The sequence below is a fragment of the Bombina bombina genome, chromosome 2, assembly GCF_027579735.1.
Source record: "Bombina bombina isolate aBomBom1 chromosome 2, aBomBom1.pri, whole genome shotgun sequence".
NCBI classification, from domain to species: domain Eukaryota; kingdom Metazoa; phylum Chordata; class Amphibia; order Anura; family Bombinatoridae; genus Bombina; species Bombina bombina.
Window position 1 is genome coordinate 482,840,376 of NC_069500.1, and position 23,639 is coordinate 482,864,014.

Consider the following 23,639-nt stretch of genomic DNA (forward strand, 5'->3'; position numbering starts at 1 on the left):
AGAAAAATCCTCATTTCTAAGGAATCTATTATTGTTCCCAAGAAGGGAACTCTTGTTGACGGGGACAGAGAACTTTTTTCTTTGTGCACCTTCCATCCGTGAGATCTGAGAAAGGCTAGGACGATGTCCGTATGAGCCTTTGCTTTTGACAGAGACGACGCTTGAATCAGGATGTCGTCCAAGTAAGGTACTACTGCAATGCCCCTTGGTCTTAGAACCGCTAGAAGGGACCCTAGTACCTTTGTGAAAATCCTTGGAGCAGTGCTAATCCGAATGGAAGTGCCACAAACTGGTAATGCTTGTCCAGAAAAGTGAACCTTAGGAACTGATGATGTTCCTTGTGGATAGGAATATGTAGGTACGCATCCTTTAAATCCACGGTAGTCATAAATTGATTTTCCTGGATAGTAGGTAGGATCGTTCGAATAGTTTCCATTTTGAACGATGGAACCTTGAGAAATTTGTTTAGGATCTTGAGATCCAAAATTGGTCTGAATGTTCCCTCTTTTTTGAGAACTATGAACAGGTTGGAATAAAAACCCATCCCTTGTTCTCTTATTGGAACTGGATGAATCACTCCCATCTTTAACAGGTCTTCTACACAATGTAAGAATGCCTGTCTTTTTATTTGGTTTGAAGATAATTGAGACCTGTGGAACCTTCCCCTTGGGGGTAGTTCCTTGAATTCCAGGAGATAACCTTGAGAAACTATTTCTAGCGCCCAAGGATCCTGAACATCTCTTGCCCAAGCCTGAGCAAAGAGAGAAAGTCTGCCCCCCACCAGATCCGGTCCCGGATCGGGGGCCATCCCTTCATGCTGTTTTGGTAGCAGTGGTAGGCTTCTTGGCCTGCTTACCCTTGTTCCAGCCTTTCATTGGTCTCCAGGCTGGCTTGGGTTGTGAAGAATTACCCTCTTGCTTAGAGGATGTAGAATTAGAGGCTGGTCTGTTTCTGCGAAAGGGACGAAAATTAGGCTTATTTTTAGCCTTAAAAGACCTATCCTGTGGGAGGGCGTGGCCCTTTCCCCCAGTGATGTCTGAAATAATCTCTTTCAAATCAGGTCCAAATAATGTTTTACCCTTGAAAGGGATGTTAAGCAATTTTGTCTTGGAAGACACATCCGCTGACCATGACTTTAGCCAAAGCGCTCTGCGCGCCACGATAGCAAACCCTGAATTTTTCGCCGCTAATCTAGCTAATTGCAAAGCGGCATCTAAAATAAGAGTTAGCCAATTTAAGTGCTTGAACTCTGTCCATAACCTCCTCATACGAAGATTCTTTATTGAGCGACTTTTCTAGTTCCTCGAACCAGAAACACGCTGCCGTAGTGACAGGAACAATGCATGAAATTGGTTGTAGAAGGTAACCTTGCTGAACAAAAATCTTTTTAAGCAAACCCTCTAATTTCTTATCCATAGGATCTTTGAAAGCACAACTATCTTCGATAGGAATAGTAGTGCGTTTGTTTAGAGTAGAAACCGCCCCCTCGACCTTGGGGACTGTCTGCCATAAGTCCTTTCTGGGGTCGACTATAGGAAATAATTTCTTAAATATAGGGGGGGGGGACAAAAAGGTATGCCTGGCCTTTCCCACTCTTTATTTACTATGTCCGCCACCCGCTTGGGTATAGGAAAAGCGTCGGGGGGCACCGGAACCTCTAGGAACTTGTCCATCTTACATAATTTCTCTGGAATGACCAAATTGTCACAATCATCCAGAGTAGATAATACCTCCTTAAGCAGTGCGCAGAGATGTTCTAATTTAAATTTAAATGTCACAACATCAGGTTCAGCTTGTTGAGAAATTTTTCCTGAATCTGAAATTTCTCCCTCAGACAAAACCTCCCTCATGGCCCCTTCAGATTGGTGTGAGGGTATGTCAGAACAGTTATCATCAGCGTCCTCTTGCTCTTCAGTGTTTAAAACAAAGCAATCGCGCTTTCTCTGATAAGTAGGCATTTTGGATAAAATGTTTGCTATAGAGTTATCCATTACAGCCGTTAATTGTTGCATGGTAATAAGAATTGGCGCACTAGATGTACTAGGGGCCTCTTGTGTGGGCAAAACTGGTGTAGACACAGAAGGGGATGATGTAGTATCATGTTTACTCCCCTCATTTGAGGAATCATCTTGGACAATATCATTATCTGTGGCATTGCTGTCCCTACTTTGTTTGGACACTATGGCACAATTATCACAAATTTAAATGGGGAGACACCTTGGCTTTCATACATATAGAACATAGCTTATCTGATGGTACAGACATGTTAAACAGGCTTAAACTTGTCAACAAAGCACAAAAACGTTTTAAAATAAAACCGTTACTGTCACTTTAAATTTCAAACTGAAAACACTTTATTACTGAATATGTGAAAAAGTATGAAGGAATTGTTCAAAATTCACCAAAATTTCACCACAGTGTCTTAAAGCCTTAAAAGTATTGCACACCAAATTTCAGAGCTTTAACCCTTAAATTAACGGAACCGGATCCGTTTTTACATTTAACCCCTATACAGTCCCAGCTATATGCTTTGCTGAGACCCAACCAAGCCCAGAGGGGAATACGATACCAAATGATGCCTTCTATAAGCTTTTTCAGTGATTCTTAGCTCCTCACACATGCATCTGCATGCCTTGCTCTCCAAAAACAACTGCGCATTAGTGGCGCGAAAATGAGGCTCTGTCTATAACTAGAAAAGGCCCCCATCTGAAAAAGGTGTCCAACACAGTGCCTGCCGTTTTTCTAAACAATCCCCAAGATTATAATAACCATTAATAGTTAGAATCTGCAAAATATGCCTAGCAAAGCAAACGTTTTAGCCCAGAAAAATGTCTACCAGTTTTTTAAGCCCTTATGAAGCCCTTTATTCTTTTATTTAACTAAGAAAATGGCTTACCGGTTCCCATAAGGGGAAATGACAGCCTTCCAGCATTACATAGTCTTGTTAGAAATATGGCCAGTCATACCTTAAGCAGAAAAGTCTGCCAACTGTTTCCCCCAACTGAAGTTACTTCATCTCAACAGTCCTGTGTGGAAACAGCAATCGATTTTAGTAACTTCTGCTAAAATCATCTTCCTCTTACAAACAGAAATCTTCATCTTTTTTCTGTTTCAGAGTAAATAGTACATACCAGCACTATTTTAAAATAACAAACACTTGATTGAAGAATAAAAACTACATTTAAACACCAAAAAACTCTTAACCATCTCCGTGGAGATGTTGCCTGTGCAACGGCAAAGAGAATGACTGGGGTGGGCGGAGCCTAGGAGGGATCATGTGACCAGCTTTGCTGGGACTCTTTGCCATTTCCTGTTGGGGAAGAGAATATCCCACAAGTAAGGATGACGCCGTGGACCGGACACACCTATGTTGGAGAAACAATGAATATCAGGATTAGCAATCTTTCTGCGAAAAAGAACAGAAAGAGCAGAGATTTGTCCTTTCAAGGAACTTGCAGACAAACCCTTATCCAAACCATCCTGAAGAAACTGTAAAATTCTAGGAATTCTAAAAGAATGACAACAGAATTTATGAGAAGAACACCAAGAAATGTAAGTCTTCCAAACTCTGTAATACATCTTCCTAGACAGATTTACGAGCCTGTAACATAGTATTAATCACTGAGTCAGAGAAACCTCTATGACTAAGTATTAAGCATTCAATCTCCATACCTTCAAATTTAATGATTTGAGATCCTGATGGAAAAAATGGGCCTTGAGATTGAAGATCTGGCCTTAACGGAAGTGTCCAAGGTTGGCAACTGGCCATCCGAACGAGATCCGCATACGAAAACCTGTGTGGCCATGCTGGAGACACCAGCAGTACAAACGAACGTTCCATTAAGATTTTGGAAATCACTTTTGGAAGAAGAACTAGAGGCGGAAAGATATAAGCAGGTTGATAATTCCAAGGAAGTGACAACGCATCCACCGCTTCCGCCTGAGGATCCCTGGATCAGGACAGATACCTGGCATGTTTCTTGTTTAGATAAGAAGCCATCAGATCTATTTCTGGAAGTCCCCATATCTGAACAATCTGAAGAAATACCTCTGGGTGAAGAGACCATTCGCCCGGATGCAACGTCTGGCGACTGAGATAATCCGCTTCCAATTGTCTATACCTGGGATGTGAACCACAGAGATTAGACAGGAGCTGGATTCCGCCCATACATGTATCCGAGATCCTTCTTTCATAGCCTGAGGACTGTGAGTCCCACCTTGATGATTGACATACGCCACGGTTGTGACATTGTCTGTCTGAAAACAAACGATTCTCTCTTCCGAAGAGGCCAGAACTGAAGAGCTCTAAAAATCGCACAGAGTTCCAAAATGTTGATTGGTAATCTCGCCTCCTGAGATTCCCAAACCACCTGCGCTGTCAGAGATCCCCATACAGCTCCCCAACCTGAAAGACTCGCATCTGTTGAGATCCCAGTCCAGGTTGGACGAACAAAGGAGGCCCCTTGAACTAAACGATGGTGATCCAACCACCAAGTCAGAGAAGATCGAACATTGGGATTTAAGGATATTAATTGTGATATCTTTGTATAATCCCTGCACCATTGGTTCAGCATACAAAGCTGGAGAGGTCTCATGTGAAAACGAGTAAAGGGGATCGCGTCCGATGCAGCAGTGATGAGACCTAGAATTTCCATGCACAAAGCTACCGAAGAGAATGATTGAGACTGAAGGTTTCGACAAGCTGAAACCAATTTCAGACGTCTCTTTTTTGTTAGAGACAAAGTCATGAACACAATCTATTTGGAAACCCAAAAAGGGTTACCCTTGTCTGAGGAATCAAGGAACTCTTTGGTAAATTGATCCTCCCGACCATGTCTTGAAGAAACAACACAAGTTGATTCGTGGGAGATTCTGCAGAATGTAAAGACTGAGCAAGTACCAAGATATCGTCCAAATAAGGAAATACCGCAATACCCTGCTCTCTGATTACAGAGAGAAGGGCACCGAGAACCTTTGAAATGATCCTTGGAGCTGTTGCTAGGCCAAAAGGAAGAGCAACAAACTGGTAATGCTGGTCTAGAAAAGAGAATCTCAGGAACGGATAGTGGTCCGGATGAATTGGAATATGAAGATATGCATCCTGTAAGTCTATTGTGGACATATAATGCCCTTGCTGAACAAAAGGCAGAATAGTCCTTATAGTCACCATTTTGAATGTTGGTATCCTTACATAACGATTCAATATTTTTAGATCCAGAACTGGTCTGAAAGAATTCTCTTTCTTTGGTACAATGAACACATTTGAATAAAACCCCAGGCCCCGTTCCAGATCTGGAACTGGCACAATTACCCCAGCTGACTCCAGGTCTGAAACACATTTCAGAAACGCCTGAGCCTTTACTGGGTTTACTGGAATGCGTGAGAGAAAAAATCTTCTCACAGGCGGTCTTACCTTGAAACCTATTCTATACCCTTGAGAAACAATGTTCTGAATCCAAAGATTTTGAATCGAATTGATCCAAACATCTTTGAAAAATTGTAACCTGCCCCCTACCAGCTGTGCTGGAATGAGGGCCGCACCTTCATGCAGACTTGGGAGCTGGTTTTGTATTTCTAAAAGGCTTGGATTTATTCCAGACTGGAGAAGTTTTCCAAACGGAAACTGTTCCTTTAGGGGAAGGGTCAGGCCTCTGTTCCTTATTCTGACGAAAGGAACGAAAACTATTAGCAGCTCTATATTTACCCTTAGATTTTTTTGTCCTGAGGCAAAAAAGCTCCCTTCCCCCAGTAACAGTTGAAATTATAGAATCCAACTGAGAACCAAATAATTTATTACCTTGGAAAGAAAGAGAAAGCAACGTTGACTTAGAAGTCATATCTGCATTCCAAGATTTAAGCCATAAAGCTCTTCTAGCTAAAATAGCTAAAGACATATACCTGACATCAATCCCAATGATATAAAAAATGGCATCACAAACAAAGTTATTAGCATGTTGAAGAAGTTTAACAAAATGCTATAAGCATTATGGTCCGACACTTGTTGCGCTAAAGCCTCCAACCAGAAGGTGGAAGCCGCAGCAACATCAGCCAAAGAAATAGCAGGTCTAAGAAGATTACCTGAACATAAATAAGCCTTCCTTAGAAAGGATTCAAGCTTCCTATCTAAAGCATCCTTAAAAGAAGTACTATCTGCCGTAGGAATAGTAGTATGTTTAGAAAAAGTAGAGATAGCCCCATCAACTTTGGGGATTTTTTTCCCAAAACTCTAATCTATCAGACGGCAAAGGGTACAATTTCTTAAACCTTGGAGAAGGAGTAAATGAAGTACCCAGACTATTCCATTCCCTAGAAATTACCTCTGAAATAGCATCAGGAACTGGAAAAACTTCTGGAATAACTACATGAGGTTTAAAAAACGAATTTAAACGCTTATTAGTTTTAATATCAAGAGGACTAGACTCCTCCATATCTAATGCAATCAACACTTCTTTTAGTAAAGAACGAATAAACTCCATCTTATTAAACAAATATGAATTTTTATCAGTGTCAATATCTGAGGCAGAATCTTCTGAACCAGATAGATCCTCATCAGAGATAGATAAGTCAGAATGATGGCGGTCATTTAAAAATTCATCTGAAATATGAGAAGTTTTAAAAAACCTTTTACGTTTACTAGAAGGAGGTATAACAGACAGAGCCTTCCGAATAGAATTAGAAACAAATTCTTTTACATTAACAGGAACATCCTGAACATTAGATGTTGATGGAACAACAACAACTAATGGATTATTACTAATGGAAATATTATCCGCGTTTGATAGTTTATCATGACAACTAACACAAACTACAGCCGGAGGAACAGTTACCAAAAGTTTACAACAAATGCACTTAGCTTTGGTAGAACCAACATCAGGCAGCGTCTTTCCAGAAGTAGATTCTGATGCAGGGTCAGGTAGTGACATCTTGCAATATGCAATAGAAAAAAACAACATATAAAGCAAAATTATCAAATTCCTTAAATGACAGTTTCAGGAATGGGAAAAAATGCAAAACAAAACAAGCTTCTAGAAACCAGAAGCAACTAAAAAGTGAGACTGAAATAATGTGAAAAAATTGGCGCCAAGAATGACGCCCACAATTTTTTGGCGCCAAAAACGTCTGCAACAAAACACGAGTCAAAAATGACGCAACTACGTGAAAACTTCCGGCGTCAACAACGACGCCGGAAATTACGTCATTCTCGCGCCAAAAATGACGCAATAAATTCTAGCATTTTCTGCACCCGCGAGCCTAACAGCCCGCAATTTAGAAGAAAAAAGTCAATTGAAAATTTTAAGGTAAGAAAAATATTTTATTCATATGCATTTTCCCAAAAAATGAAACCGACACTCTGAAAGAAGGAACACTGATTGACCTGAATCATGGCAAATATAAGTTTAAAAACAGAATTTATGTTTACCTGATAAATTACTTTCTCCAACGGTGTGTCCGGTCCACGGCGTCATCCTTACTTGTGGGATATTCTCTTCCCCAACAGGAAATGGCAAAGAGCCCAGCAAAGCTGGTCACATGATCCCTCCTAGGCTCCGCCTACCCCAGTCATTCGACCGACGTTAAGGAGGAATATTTGCATAGGAGAAACCATATGTTACCGTGGTGACTGTAGTTAAAGAAAATAAATTATCAGACCTGATTAAAAAAACCAGGGCGGGCCGTGGACCGGACACACCGTTGGAGAAAGTAATTTATCAGGTAAACATAAATTCTGTTTTCTCCAACATAGGTGTGTCCGGTCCACGGCGTCATCCTTACTTGTGGGAACCAATACCAAAGCTTTAGGACACGGATGAAGGGAGGGAGCAAATCAGGTCACCTAAATGGAAGGAACCACGGCTCGCAAAACCTTTCTCCCAAAAATAGCCTCAGAAGAAGCAAAAGTATCAAATTTGTAAAATTTAGAAAAAGTGTGCAGTGAAGACCAAGTCGCTGCCTTACATATCTGATCAACAGAAGCCTCGTTCTTGAAGGCCCATGTGGAAGCCACAGCCCTAGTGGAGTGAGCTGTGATTCTTTCAGGAGGCTGCCGTCCGGCAGTCTCATAAGCCAATCGGATAATGCTTTTAATCCAGAAGGAGAGAGAGGAAGAAGTTGCTTTTTGACCTCTCCGTTTACCAGAATAAACAACAAACAAAGACAAAGTTTGTCTGAAATCCTTAGTAGCTGCTAAGTAAAATTTGAGAGCACGAACTACATCCAAGTTGTGCAACAAACGTTCCTTCTTTGAAACTGGATTAGGACACAAAGAAGGCACAACTATCTCCTGGTTAATGTTTTTGTTAGAAACAACTTTTGGAAGAAAACCAGGTTTAGTACGCAAAACCACCTTATCTGCATGGAACACCAGATAAGGAGAAGAACACTGCAGAGCAGATAATTCTGAAACTCTTCTAGCAGAAGAAATTGCAACCAACGGAATGTAAGGGTTCAAACGGAACCCCCTGAAGAACTGAAAGAACTAGGCTGAGACTCCAAGGAGGAGTCAAAATTTTGTAAACAGGCTTGATTCTAACCAGAGCCTGAACAAAGGCTAGAACATCTGGCACAGCTGCCAGCTTTTTGTGAAGTAACACAGACAAGGCAGAAATCTGTCCCATCAAGGAACTTGCAGATAATCCTTTTTCCAATCCTTCTCGAAGGAAGGATAGACTCTTAGGAATCTTAACCTTGTCCCAAGGGAATCCTGCAGATTCACACCAACAGATATACCAAATTATGTGGTAATTTTTCTGGTTACAGGCTTTCAGGCCTGAACAAGAGTATTAATAACAGAATCTGAGAACCCTCGCTTTGATAAGATCAAGCGTTCAATCTCCAAGCAGTCAGCTGGAGTGGGTCGAACGGACCTAGAACAAGAAGGTCTCGTCTCAAAGGTAGCTTCCATGGTGGAGCCGATGACATATTCACCAGATCTGCATACCAAGTCCTGCGTGGCCATGCAGGAGCTATCAAAATCACCGACGCCCTCTCCTGATTGATCCTGGCTACCAGCCTGGGGATGAGAGGAAACGGCGGGAACACATAAGCTAGTTTGAAGGTCCAAGGTGCTACTAGTGCATCCACTAGAGCCGCCTTGGGATCCCTGGACCTGTACCCGTAGTAAGGAACTCTGAAGTTCTGACGAGAGGCCATCAGATCCATGTCTGGAATGCCCCACGGTTGAGTGACTTGGGCAAAGATTTCCGGATGGAGTTCCCACTCCCCCGGATGCAATGTCTGACGACTCAGAAAATCCGCTTCCCAATTTTCCACTCCTGGGATGTGGATAGCAGACAGGTGGCAGGAGTGAGACTCCGCCCATAGAATGATTTTGGTCACTTCTTCCATCGCTAGGGAACTCCTTGTTCCCCCCTGATGGTTGATGTATGAACTTGGCCCTCGCTAGCTGAGGCCAAGCTTTGAGAGCATTGAATATCGCTCTCAGCTCCAAAATATTTATCGGTAGAAGAGATTCTACCCGAGACCAAAGACCCTGAGCTTTCAGGGATCCCCAGACCGCGCCCCAGCCCATCAGACTGGCGTCGGTCGTGACAATGACCCACTCTGGTCTGCGGAAGGTCATCCCTTGTGACAGGTTGTCCAGGGACAGCCACCAACGGAATGAGTCTCTGGTCCTCTGATTTACTTGTATCTTCGGAGACAAGTCTGAATAGTCCCCATTCCACTGACTGAGCATGAACAGTTGTAATGGTCTTAGATGAATGCGCACAAAAGGAACTATGTCCATTGCCGCTACCATCAAACCTATCACTTCCATGCACTGCGCTATGGAAGGAAGAGGAACGGAATGAAGTATCCGACAAGAGTCTAGAAGTTTTGTTTTTCTGGCTTCTGTCAGAAAAATCCTCATTTCTAAGGAGTCTATTATAGTTCCCAAGAAGGGAACCCTCGTTGACTGAGATAGAGAACTCTTTTCCACGTTCACTTTCCATCCGTGAGATCTGAGAAAGGCCAGGACAATGTCCGTGTGAGCCTTTACTTGAGGAAGGGACGACGCTCGAATCAGAATGTCGTCCAAGTAAGGTACTACAGCAATGCCCCTTGGTCTTAGCACCGCCAGAAGGGACCCTAGTACCTATGAGAAAAACCTAGGAGCAGTGGCTAATCCGAAAGAAAACGCCACGAACTGGAAATGCTTGTCCAGGAATTCAAACCTTAGGAACCGATGATGTTCCTTGTGGATAGGAATATGTAGATACGCATCCTTGAAATCCACCTTGGTCATGAATTGACCTTCCTGGATGGAAGGAAGAAGTGTTCGAATGGTTTCCATCTTGAACGATGGAACCTTGAGAAACTTGTTCAAGATCTTGAGATCTAAGATTGGTCTGAACGTTCCCTCTTTTTTGGGAACTATGAACAGATTGGAGTAGAACCCCATCCCTAGTTCTCCTAATGGAACAGGATGAATCACTCCCATTTTTAGCAGGTCTTCTACCCAATGTAAGAATGCCTGTCTTCTTATGTGGTCTGAAGACAACTGAGACCTGTGGAACCTCCCCCTTGGAGGAAGCCCCTTGAACTCCAGAGAATAACCTTGGGAGACTATTTCTAGCGCCCAAGGATCCAGAACATCTCTTGCCCCAGCCTGAGCGAAGAGAGAGAGTCTGCCCCCCACCAGATCCGGTCCCGGATCGGGGGCCCGCATTTCATGCTGTCTTGGTAGCAGTGGCAGGTTTCCTGGCCTGCTTTCCTTTGTTCCAGCCTTGCATAGGTCTCCAGGCTGGATTGGCTTGAGAAGTATTACCTTCCTGCTTAGAGGACGTAGCCCTTGGGGCTGATCCGTTTCTGCGAAAGGGACGAAACTTAGGTTTATTTTTGGTCTTGAAAAGACCTATCCTGAGGAAGGGCGTGGCCCTTGCCCCCAGTGATATCAGAGATAATCTCTTTCAAGTCAGGGCCAAAGAGTGTTTTCCCCTTGAAAGGAATGTCAAGCAATTTGTTCTTGGAAGACGCATCCGCTGCCCAAGATTTTAACCAAAGCGCTCTGCGCCACAATAGCAAACCCAGAATTTTTTCGCCGCTAACCTAGCCAATTGCAAGGTGGCGTCTAGGGTGAAAGAATTAGCCAATTTAAGAGCACGAATTCTGTCCATAATCTCCTCATAAGAAGAAGAATTACTAATAATCGCCTTTCCTAGCTCATCAAACTAGAAACACGCGGCTGCAGTGACAGGGACAATGCATGCAATTGGTTGTAGAAGGGAACCTTGCTGAACAAACATCTTTAGCAGACCTTCTAATTTTTTATCCATAGGATCTTGGAAAGCACAACTATCTTCTATGGGTATAGTGGCGCGCTTGTGTAGAGTAGAAACCGCCCCCTCGACCTTGGGGACTGTCTGCCATCAGTCCTTTCTGGGGTCGACTATAGGAAAACAATTTTATAAATATGGGGGGAGGTACTAAAGGTATACCGGGCCTGTCCCATTCTTTACTAACAATGTACGCCACCCGCTTGGATATAGGAAAAGCTTCGGGGGGCCCCGGGGCCTCTAAGAACTTTTCCATTTTACATAGTGGTTCTGGAATGACCAGATAATCACAATCATCCAAATTGGATAACACCTCCTTAAGCAGAGCGCGGAGATGTTCCAACTTAAATTTAAAAGTAATCACATCAGGTTCAGCTTGTTGAGAAATGTTTCCTGAATCTGAAATTTCTCCCTCAGACAAAACCTCCCTGGCCCCCTCAGACTGGTGTAGGGGCCCTTCAGAAACCATATCATCAGCGTTCTCATGCTCTACAGAATTTTCTAAAACAGAGCAGTCGCGCTTTCACTGATAAGTGGGCATATTGGCTAAAATGTTTTTGATAGAATTATCCATTACAGCCGTTAAATGTTGCATAGTAAGGAGTATTGGCGCACTAGATGTACTAGGGGCCTCCTGTATGGGCAAGACTGGTGTAGACGAAGGAGGGGATGATGCAGTACCATGCTTACTCCCCTCACTTGAGGAATCATCTTGGGCATCATTTTTACTAAATTTTTTTTTTTTTTTATGACATAAAATACATATAGTTAAATGAGAAGGAACCTTGGTTTCCCCACAGTCAGAACACAATCTATCTGGTAGTTCAGACATGTTAAACAGGCATAAACTTGATAACAAAGCACAAAAAACGTTTTAAAATAAAACCGTTACTGTCACTTTAAATTTTAAACTAAACACACTTTATTACTGCAATTGCGAAAAAGTATGAAGGAATTGTTCAAAATTCACCAAAATTTCACCACAGTGTCTTAAAGCCTTAAAAGTATTGCACACCAAATTTGGAAGCTTTAACCCTTAAAATAACGGAAACCGGAGCCGTTTTTATATTTAACCCCTTTACAGTCCCTGGAATCTGCTTTGCTGAGACCCAACCAAGCCCAAAGGGGAATACGATACCAAATGATGCCTTCAGAAAGACTTTTCTATGTATCAGAGCTCCACACACATGCAGCTGCATGCCATGCTGTCCTCAAAAACAAGTGCGCCATACCGGCGCGAAAATGAGGCTCTGACTATGATTAGGGAAAGCCCCTAAAGAATAAGGTGTCAAAAACAGTGCCTGCCGATATAATCATATCAAAATACCCAGAATAAATGATTCCTCAAGGCTAAATATGTGTTAATAATGAATCGATTTAGCCCAGAAAAAAGTCTACAGTCTTAATAAGCCCTTGTGAAGCCCTTATTTACTATCTTAATAAACATGGCTTACCGGATCCCATAGGGAAAATGACAGCTTCCAGCATTACATCGTCTTGTTAGAATGTGTCATACCTCAAGCAGTAAGAGACTGCACACTGTTCCCCCAACTGAAGTTAATTGCACTCAACAGTCCTGTGTGGAACAGCCATGGATTTTAGTTACGGTGCTAAAATCATTTTCCTCATACAAACAGAAATCTTCATCTCTTTTCTGTTTCTGAGTAAATAGTACATACCAGCACTATTTTAAAATAACAAACTCTTGATTGAATAATAAAAACTACAGTTAAACACTAAAAAACTCTAAGCCATCTCCGTGGAGATGTTGCCTGTACAACGGCAAAGAGAATGACTGGGGTAGGCGGAGCCTAGGAGGGATCATGTGACCAGCTTTGCTGGGCTCTTTGCCATTTCCTGTTGGGGAAGAGAATATCCCACAAGTAAGGATGACGCCGTGGACCGGACACACCTATGTTGGAGAAACATATATTTAGAACTTTACATATAAAAGTGCCAAAACATAGCTTAGAGTGTCATAAATAAAATAAGACTTACTTACCCTAAGACACTCATCTACATATAGTAGATAGCCAAACCAGTACTGAAACGAGAATCAGTAGAGGTAATGGTATATAAGAGTATATCGTCGATCTGAAAAGGGAGGTAGGAGAAGAAATCTCTACGACCGATAACAGAGAACCTATGAAATAGATCCCCTAGAGGAAGACCATTGTATTCAAATAGGCAATACTCTCTTCACATCCCTCTGACATTCACTGCACTCTGAGAGGAAAACCGGGCTCCAGCCTGCTGCGAAGCACATATCAACCTAGAAATCTAGCACAAACTTACTTCACCACCTCCATGGGAGGCAAAGTTTGTAAAACTGAATTGTGGGTGTGGTGAGGGGTGTATTTATAGGCATTTTGAGGTTTGGGAAACTTTGCCCCTCCTGGTAGGAATGTATATCCCATACGTCACTAGCTCATGGACTCTTGCCAATTACATGAAAGAAATATACCACTCTCCTTAAATGCAAATGTAATACACTGTAGCTGATATAAAGAGCGATGAGGAACATAAAAGGAAAAAAGTTTGCATCTATCAAAAATGTATTTTAACTGCCATTTCTCATCTGTGAATCACACAGAGGTTGAGGTCACTAGGCTAAAAGCAATGCCAACTATTAGATACCCATGTCACATTTTGTAATTGTATTATATTCGGAAGTCCTATGTCCTTATTAATGTCAATCAAAGCAGTCACATTTGTTTTAGTAGACTGTACATTAAAGGTAAATTAAAACCCTGTAGTAAATGTCTGTTAAAACTACACCATATAACAGACATTACTGTGCTAATTATTAGGGAGAGTGAATTGAGAGATGGGTGCTTTCCTCTCATTTTAAGAGTAATGCCCCCACTACAGCATAGGGTGTACTATTAGCATACTTCAGCACTTTGATATTGCTTATGGTTTTTAGGAACAGTTTAAAAACGTTGCCATGTACGTGCAGTCAAGCATTGAGTGAGCATTGATGTAACAGCTTTCAAGGTGAGCTATAAAACTCAGATGTGGAACTCGAGCAGCACAATGATGTGTTCCTCCTCATTACGGGGTCCTCATGCATTCTGTCAAAGCAATCCAACAACTATATATGCCCAATGTTTTTGAAAATACAGGAGGTATTGTTACACTGCCCCTGAATTACACTCAAAGCATTTAAATGGTATATATAACTGCAGTGCTGGGATTCCATGCAGCTTTAGATACCAAGAGGAAAGACAATTATGGGTGCCCATCGATCCTGCAGTGCTGCACACAGAAATGGGCAATGCATTACGTTGCAGAGGAGCAAAATGCACCCTTTAATTAAAACATTCCTGCAGTAACAATTGTTGTGTGTGGCGCTACAGAGGTGTAATATTCCTTCTCTTATTAGCCCGGTCTCTACACTGCCTATAGTTGCGTGAAGCACTACAGAGGAGCAAAATGCACCCTTTAATTACATTGTCCCTGCAGTAACTATAGTTGCGTGCAGCGCTACAGAGGAGCAATATGTGCCCTTTGGTTGCCTCTGTCCCGTCAATAGCTGCATAAAAACCTGGTACTGCACAGAAGCATCAGATACCAGTTACACAGCAGGTATATACTTCGTCTGCTCACTCTGGTCTGAAGGCATGCTGGGAAATGTAGTTTGCGCTTGTGGCAGAGAGCTATTGGCTAGGTTCTCTAATACGTCCCAGCAAAACCGATCGGTCAGGACTGAACATGGCAGTATAGTGATGATCCAGAGCTGGCCAGATGTCCTGTTCTTTCTGCAGACATGCTGTATTTTCTGCAATGACATCGCAGCATGTTCTGCTTTGGGGCCTACCCCAGACACCAAACTACTGGAAGTCTTCCATCCAGGATCCAGTAGATAGCCAAACCAGTGCTCAAACAGAACAGCAGAAGATAGGAGTATACTGATGACTAAAAAGGAGGAGGCTAAAGACAGGTCCCAGCGACACCTGTGGAAGGCTTGTGACTAACTCCCATAGGGTAATAATTGTGCAACTAATCAATACTCCCAAATACATTCCTCCATCTAACAGCTGCTCTCTGAGGGGAAATGTGCCTTGAATCAGTCCGAGTACTCCTCTCACAGAAGAGCATCAGAAGCACCTTCCTCCTGCAGTGGCAATGACAATACTAGTTTCTAGTAAAGTGGGAGGTGTTTAATAGAGCTCTTGGGGTTTGGAATCTTTGTCTTCACCTAGTGGCCAAGAAGAGTAATTCCCAGGAGTAATTGTGGACTCTCACCACTTGCAAGAAAGTAATAAACCTAAAGAAGCAATTTCTCATACATTTTATACTCTGTAGCTTTTATAACAAGACATTGGAAACACATTACAGGAAATACAATTTTTCAGTATACTGTCCCTTTAAGGAATTCTGGAAACAATTTCTCAACACCTTTATGAAAGAAAAAAGCTATTCCAACAAATTAAAAAAAAAAAAAATTGAAACCTGATCCTAATCAAGAAAAATGTATTTTTTTCTAGAGATCTTTCATTTGAAGATTACTGGGGATTATCAGTACTCAGACAACAAGTTGGCCAAAGTACAAATTCCTACTAGTTCCTTTCAATTCTGTAAAGACATACCTCATATACTGCACTTAGGTCCCGGAAGAATGCTTTTGCTCCATCCAGTAATGCTGGATTTTCAGGACACAGCACCAGATATCCCACATCTCTCTGTCCACCATAGGGTTCAAGCAGCAGGCGTTCCCAGAAGGGCAAAGCAAAAGGGGCAATGGTCAGAAAGTCCTTATCATAACCCACCATGAGGTTGGGAATAGGCAGAGGTTCTGGAGACTCTTCGGAACCTAGGTAGATAGGAAAGCATTTAGCAATCTACAAGCAATAATGTGAGAGATTGGATTTTTAATATCACAGAATAGTATTCACAATAAGCGGTCCAGAAAAAAAGAAAAAAACGACACACACACACACACAAAAAAAAAAAATAGGCTTACATGATAATTTAATTTTCTTCTTGCCAGTGAGTCCATAATCATAACCTATGGGAAATACTATTCCTGGTCACCAGGAGGCAAAGACACCCCAAACAAGACTATAAATATCCCTCCCACTTCCCCTACCCTCCAGTAGTTCAGCCGAGGATAAGGAAAAGTGAAGAGATACAAGGGGTACAGAGGTGCAAAGAAAAACGACATTACTAAATAGCAATCAGGTGTGGTCATGGACTCTCACTGCCAAGAAGAAAAATAATCAGGTAAGCATATTTTTGTTTTCCTTCAATTGGCAGTGAGAGTCCACAACAACATTCATAACCTATAGAAAACCAATACCCAAAGCTTTAGAGTTCACTATTGTTCGGGAGGGAAGAATAAGGGAAGGAGGTAGTCCTAAGAACCAGGCACCATCGCTTGTAGAACCCTTCTCCCAAAAGATGCTTCCTCCAAAGCAAAAACATAAAACTTACAGAATTTTGTGAAAGTGTGTTAAGAAGACCATGTTGCAGCCTTACAGATCTGCTTGACTGCTGACTCATTTTTGAAGGCTCAAGTAGTAGACACTGCACTGGTAGAATGGGCTGTGAATCTTAAAGGGGGCTCCTGATCCGCTTACCTGTAAGCCGTATTAATCAGACCTCGGCAAAAAGGAAATAGTAACAGCCGAGGCATTTTGCCCCTTGCGCTTACCACAATACTGAGGATCATTCTGTGAGCAGAGAAAACGGCCAATAAAAATACCACTTTCCAAGTGAGCAACTTGATATCAACAGAATGTAGAGGTGCAAACGGAGCTCTCTGAGGGACCATAAAGGGATAGTTGTCACGGATACCAGGCTGCAAGGGTTAAACCCCTCCCCCCCTCCCCCCCCCCCTATAACCTCACCCCTGTTTCTCAGTGGTTTTGGGCTCCTCAAAAAGTAACCGCAATCCATGGAAGCTTTGGTTTGCTTGTCTTGTGAAAAGTTGGTGTATGACCAGGAAAACCCTCCTAGGCTGGCCGGGCCCCTGAAACCCCCGGTCGGCCGCCTCACCACGGACACCCGCCTAACCCCTCTCAGGCTGTCCGGGCTCCTGGAACTCCCGGTCGGCCACAGGACAACCGCTAACTTTACCTCTGGCTGCTCCAACAACCATGTGCCCCAGAGCTCCGCTCTTTTGGGGATTAGTAGCCCCTAGGGAGGACAGGAGGTGGGGGAATTACCGGAGGGGAGCTGCTTTGGGAACCAGGGGTTTTGGACACCCCTACCCCCATAACTTCAACGGGCTGTATCTCTGGTCCCCAATAACGAATCACGCCGCTTTTTGGACAGTGGCATCTGGGGATCCCAGCCGGGGTAGCCGGGGATCCGTCACAATAGTAAACCCCCAAATTTATTTTATGATTCAGATAGAACATACAATTTTAAACTACTTTCCAATTTACTTCTATTATCAAATTTGCTTCATTCTCGTTATCCATTGCTGAAGGGACAGCACTGCACTACTGGCAGCTAGCTGAAGACATCTACTTAGCCAATCACAAGAGACAAATGTATGCAGGCACCAATAAGCAGCAGCTCCTACTGGTGTATGATATGTGCATATTAATTTTTAACAAGGGATACTAAGAGAACAAAGCACATTTGAAAATAGAAGTGAATTTAAAAGTGTCTTAAAATTACATGCTCTATCTGAATCATGAAAGTTTAATTTCGACTTTCCTATCCCTTTAAAGGAATAATCTAGTCAAAATTAAACTTTCATGATTCAGATAGAGCAGGCAATTTTAAGCAATTTTCTATTTACTTTTATTAATTTTTCTTCGTTCTTTTGGTATCCTTATTTGAAAGCAAAAGTATAGGAGCCGGCCCATTTTTGGTTCAGACCTGGGTAGCACTCTGATTGGTGTCTAAATGTAGCTACCAAATCAGCAAGTACTACCCAGGTGCTGAACCAAACATGGGCTGGCTCCTAAGCTTACATTCAAATAAAGATAGCAAGACAACAAAGAAAAATAGGAGTTAATTCGAAAGCTGCTTAAAATTGCATGCTCTATCTGAATAATGAAAGTTTAATTTTGACTAGACTATTCCTTAAAAAACTAAATTTAAGCTCCACGGGGGAGCAACAGGTTTGAAAAAAGGTCTAATTAAAGCCAAGGCCTGAACAAAAAAAGAACATCTGGCACACTAACTTCTTGTGAAATAAAAACGAAATGGCAGATATTTGACCTTTGAAAGAACTATCCAACAGGCCTTCCTCCATAGCCTCCTGGAGAAACTTAAGGATACGCAGTCTTCATTCTGTGCCAAGAAAAACCTTGCTGGTCACAGTTCTCCATACCATGCCTGAATAAGAAAAATCAATCACATTTTCAAAGATGCCTCTTTGAGCCAAAAACAACCGTTCAATTTCCAGGCAGTCAGCCTCAGAGTAGCTAGATTTTGGTAAAGAAACAGTTGTTGAGTCAGCAGATCGTGACAAAGAGGCAACCGCCAAGGAGGATCAGACGATAATCTCACAAAATCTGCATACCAGTTCCTGAGTGACCACGCAGGCGCTATCAAAATAGTTGGAATTCTGTCATGCTTGATCCGGGCAACCACCCAGGGCAGAAGAACAATTGGAGGGAACAGTTATCCAAGGTGAAGTTCCACGGAACTGCTAGAGCATCCACCAGCTCCTCCTGAGAAACTCTGGACCTCGATCCATACCTTGGGAGCTGGTATATATAAAGAAGTAAGCCGCCAGATCTAAATCTGGGGCACCAAATCTGTGGGATATCTTAAAAAAAACAAAAAAACACTACTCCTGATTCAGAGACCACTCCCCTGCCTACTAAGGAAATCCGCTTCCCAATTATTATGTGGATAGCCGAGACCTGACATAGATGAATCTCCCCCCACTGAAGTGTTCGGGACACCTCCTGCATCGCCAGAGAGCTTCTAGTGCCACCCTGATGGTTGATGTAGGCCACAGTCGTGATGTCGTCTGACTGAAATCGGATATACTGGGAGAAACACAATTGAGGCCACGCTAGAAGCACGTTGTATATAGCCCTAAACACGAGGATGTTCATTGGGAGAGATACCTCCTCAGGACACCAGGTTCCCTGAGCTCTCAGAGAACACCATACTGCCCCCCCCCCCCCCCCCAGCCTGACAGACTCACGTCTGTGATGATTACCCAGGCGGGGCGACGGAAACTCATTCCTAGGAGAGCTGGAAATTGCCACCAGGCAAGACTATCGTCTGAGCATTCAGATGGATGACCTGACACAGTTCTGAATTATCTCCATTCTACTGTGAGCATACACAACTGTAGTGGTCTCAGATGAGAGCAAGTAAACGGTATTGCAGCCGATGCCACAACCATGAGACCTACCACCTCTATACATTGTGCTACCGAAGGATAGACACTGCAATCCCCTGAAAACTAACTGCAGCCAGTAAAGCTCCAGCACCTTGGTGTACAATTGTGGTGCTGTAGCCAGTCCGAAAGGAAGCACAACAAACTGGTAGTGCTTGTTTAAAGGGACAGTCAACACCAGAATTTTTGCTGTTTAAAAAGAAAGATAATCCCTTTATTACCCATTCTCCAGTTTTGCATAACCAACAGTTATAATACACGTTTTACTTCTGTAATTACCTTGTATTTAAGCTTCTGACTGCCCCCTTATTTCAGTTAGTTTGACAGACTTGCATTTTAGCCAATCAGTGCTCACTCCTAGGTAACTTCAAGTGTGTGAGCTCAATGTTATCTATATGAAACAAATGAACTAATGCCCTCTAGTGGTCAAAACGCATTCAGATTAGAGGCAGTCTTCAAGGTCTAAGAAATTAGCATATAAACCTCCTAGGTTTAGCTTTCAACTAAGAATACCAAGAACACAAAAGAAAAATTGGTGATAAAAGTAAACTGGGAAGTTGTTTAAAATCACATGCCCTATTTAAATCATGAAAGTTTTTTTTGGACTTGACTGTTCCTTTAAGAAGACAAATCGAAGGAAGTGTTAAAGGGACAGTCTAGTCCAAAATAAACTTTCATGATTCAGATAGGGCATGCAATTTTAAACAAGTTTCCAATTTACTTTTATCACCCATTTTGCTTTGTTCTTAGTTGAAAGCTAACACTAGGAGGTCCATATGCTAATTTCTAAGTCCTTGAAGGCCGCCTCTTCTCTCAGGGCATTTTGACAGTTTTTCACCGCTAGAGTGTGTTAGTTCATGTGTGTCATATAGATAACACTGTGCTCATGTACGTGGAGTTCCTATGAGCCAGCACTGATTGGCTAAAATGACGTCTGTCAAAAGAACTGAAATAATGGGGCAGTTTGCAGAGGCTTAGATACAAGATAATCACAGAGGTAAAAAGTGTATTTATGTAACTGTGTTGGTTATGCAAAACTAGGGAATGGGTAATAAAAGGGATTGTCTATCTTTTAAAACAATAAAAATTCTGGTGTAGACTGTCCCTTTAATGATCATTGCGGATCAGTATGTAAAGGTACGCATCATTTAAGTCTATTGTGGACATGAACTGACCCTCTTGAACCAGGGGAAGAATGGACCACTCTCTTTACAGGGTTTCCTGAGACTCTTGACAGCAAGAGATGGTCCCTCAGAAGATGAGACCAAAGACCTATTCTGTATCCCTGGCGTACAATGCCCAGAAACCAAGGGTCCTGGACGGTGAGACCATTTCCTCTGAAAGAAGTAGAATCTGCCTCCCATATGACCTGCTCCCAGGTCGGGGGCAAACCCATCATGCCGGCTTGTCTTGAGAAATCTTCTTGGGTTGCCTGTCCTCTTACACCCTAGGGGACTCAGTCGTGGGTGTCTCCACGCCCCCCTGATTCCTGTTCAGACAAAAGGAAAGAAAACAGTCCGTCAATTGATTCTTAGGCTTAGACTTCATATCCTGTGGAAGGAAAGCTCCCTCCCTCCCTTGCCACCTGTAAACATAGCAATAATAGAGTATAATCCCAGATCAAATAGAGGCTTGCCCTAATAGGACAAGGATAAAAGCCTCCTGGCCATAACTGCAAAACTGTCGTTCATAGCACTGATGGGACTAATTTAGAGAATAGTAACCCAGGCAAAGGCATTTGCCAGATTCAGAGATTGAATATGATCCTGAATCTTATCTAGAGGTAATCTGTTCCTCTAATGATTCACACCAGAACTTAGCCGCCGCAGTGACTGTGATTCCCACGGCATGGTGAAACAGGGCACCAGACTGGTGAAAGAGTCAGCTGAGGTGTCCCTCAAGGTTTCTTTCTAGGGGATACTTAAAGGATGTGTTGTCCTCAAACAGGAATGTAGTGTGCTTGGCCAATATGGAGATAGTGCCATCCACCTTAGGGACACTGTTCCAGACCTCTGCATGGGCAGCTGGAACAGGTAAGGGGATTTCTTAAAGGCCGCAAAAGGAGCAAAAGGGGTCCCCGGCTTTTCCCATTCCTTAGAGATAATCTCTGCAATAATCTTGGGTACTGGGAAGAACCTCCAGAGCACTAGGTCTAAACGTCACTTCCAGCTTTTGAACCTGGTCCTCATCAGAGTCCCCAGGGATAACAGGACCTTCTTTAGCAGGAGCAGCGGATAAGATTTAAGCCTAATCGTCACCTCCTCAGAGTCCTCTTCCGACTCAGCAACTGAAGGGTCACAGGATGAAATTTCTTGTTCAGAGCTAAATAAAGGGTCTTCTTCAGAAGGTTGCCCAGAACCAAAAGTCAGGGCCTCCGCCATCACACCAGGGCTACATGTCGGAGAACAATGGGTAACCTTTCTCTTCCCTGAGACTTGTCTAGCGTTCAGGGCAGTAGACACAGCCACCTCAATGCGGCCGAAAGATCAGTTAGCAAGCCCATCCCAGCCGGAGCTAAGCCACATTTCCGAATCATTGGCTGTTGAACAGGGATTTACGCATAAGCCGAGGCCTGAGAAGCAGTAGTAGGGCCTTCCAGGGACCAGGCCAGAGAAGGCTCCTCCGCAGTCTGACCACTTGGGCCACCTGCATGAGATGTCAGGACATATGATAAGCAACTATTACAGAACTGTTGATAATTTGCAAAGCATACACTTGTTGCTGTCAAAGGAAGTCACTGAGGAAGATTCCTCCAGACGTTAACAGCATAGAATCGTCCATAATGAACGAGTGAAGTTAATCGTGAATACACAGCGGGGTATTTAGGTTCCAAGCACTAAATAACTGTGCCCTTGTAACCCCTGTTTAGGGCATGTTACCCACTCTGGACCGGCCGACCCATTGCCAACGCTCTCCCACAGGACTACTGCACAGTGGATCTGAAGTGAAAATGGAGCAAAAACGTACTAGGGCAGGAACAAGTCACCACCCACTGCTGCAGCCTGTAATAAAAAAAATTGCCTAGTATTTTATTAAACCCTGTGACCATGAATATCTAATTGTCACTGACCTGTAATTAAAGCGCCAAGGCGCAGCCCTCACAGCCCCTGACTCTGGCTGGAATTAGTGTATGACAAACAAATGTGTCACAAGGGATAGAAATGTGCATAAGACACATACCCTAGCGCAGGAACAGGACTTATCCCACCTCTTTATTAGACAAAATGCCATGAAAGAGGGGAAAACTTACCTAACATACCTACGTAATTTAGTGTGGAACACACCGTGTTATCACACAGATTTATATGAATACATTATCCCCGGCTCACTGACCCAATCCATGTTAAACTTCATATTTTCTTAACAGAGCACCTCTTTGCCTACTTCCATGATACGAGGCAAAGAACTACTGGAGGGTAGGGGAAGTATGAGGGATATCTATAGGCTTGTTTGGGGTGTCTGGTGGCCAGGAATAGTATTTCCCATAGGTTATGAAGGAGAATAAGAAAATGTATGCTTAGCTAATAAATTTATTTCTTTTTTGACACTGAGTCCACCGATCACCTTAATTACTAATGGGATATTCACCTCCTGGTCAGCAGGAGGCGGCAAAGAGCACCACAGCAAAGCTGTTAAATAGCTCCTCCCTTCCCTCCCACTCCAGTCATTCGACCGAAGTTAAGGAAAGAAAGGAAAAACCAAGGTGCAGAGGTGTCTGAAGTTTAAAAAATAACCAACACCCTGTCTTACAAGAACAGGGCGGGCCATGGACTCATGGTGTCAAAAAATAAATACATTTATCAGGTAAGAATAAATTTTCTTTTCTTTTTTATGACACAATGAGTCCATGGATCATCTTAATTGCTAATGGGATTCAATACCCAAGCTAGAGTACACAGATGATACGGGAGGGACAAGACAGGGAACCTAAATGGAAGGCACCACTGCTTGAAGAACCTCTCTCTCAAAAGCGGCCTCAGCCGAGGCAAAAGTGTCAAATTTGTATTACTTTGAAAAAGTGTGAAGAGAGGACCAAGTTGCAGCCTTGC

The 23,639-nt window shown here is 42.9% G+C and overlaps 1 protein-coding gene across 1 annotated transcript in view; it reads right to left on the reverse strand.

Annotated features, from left to right (window-relative positions):
• MED13L (mediator complex subunit 13L) overlaps window positions 1-23,639 on the reverse strand; it is a 944,653-nt gene that overhangs the window by 193,131 nt on the left and 727,883 nt on the right. The window contains 1 exon segment of the mRNA XM_053702159.1: window positions 15,866-16,089. Coding sequence (XP_053558134.1) covers window positions 15,866-16,089 — 224 coding nt within the window.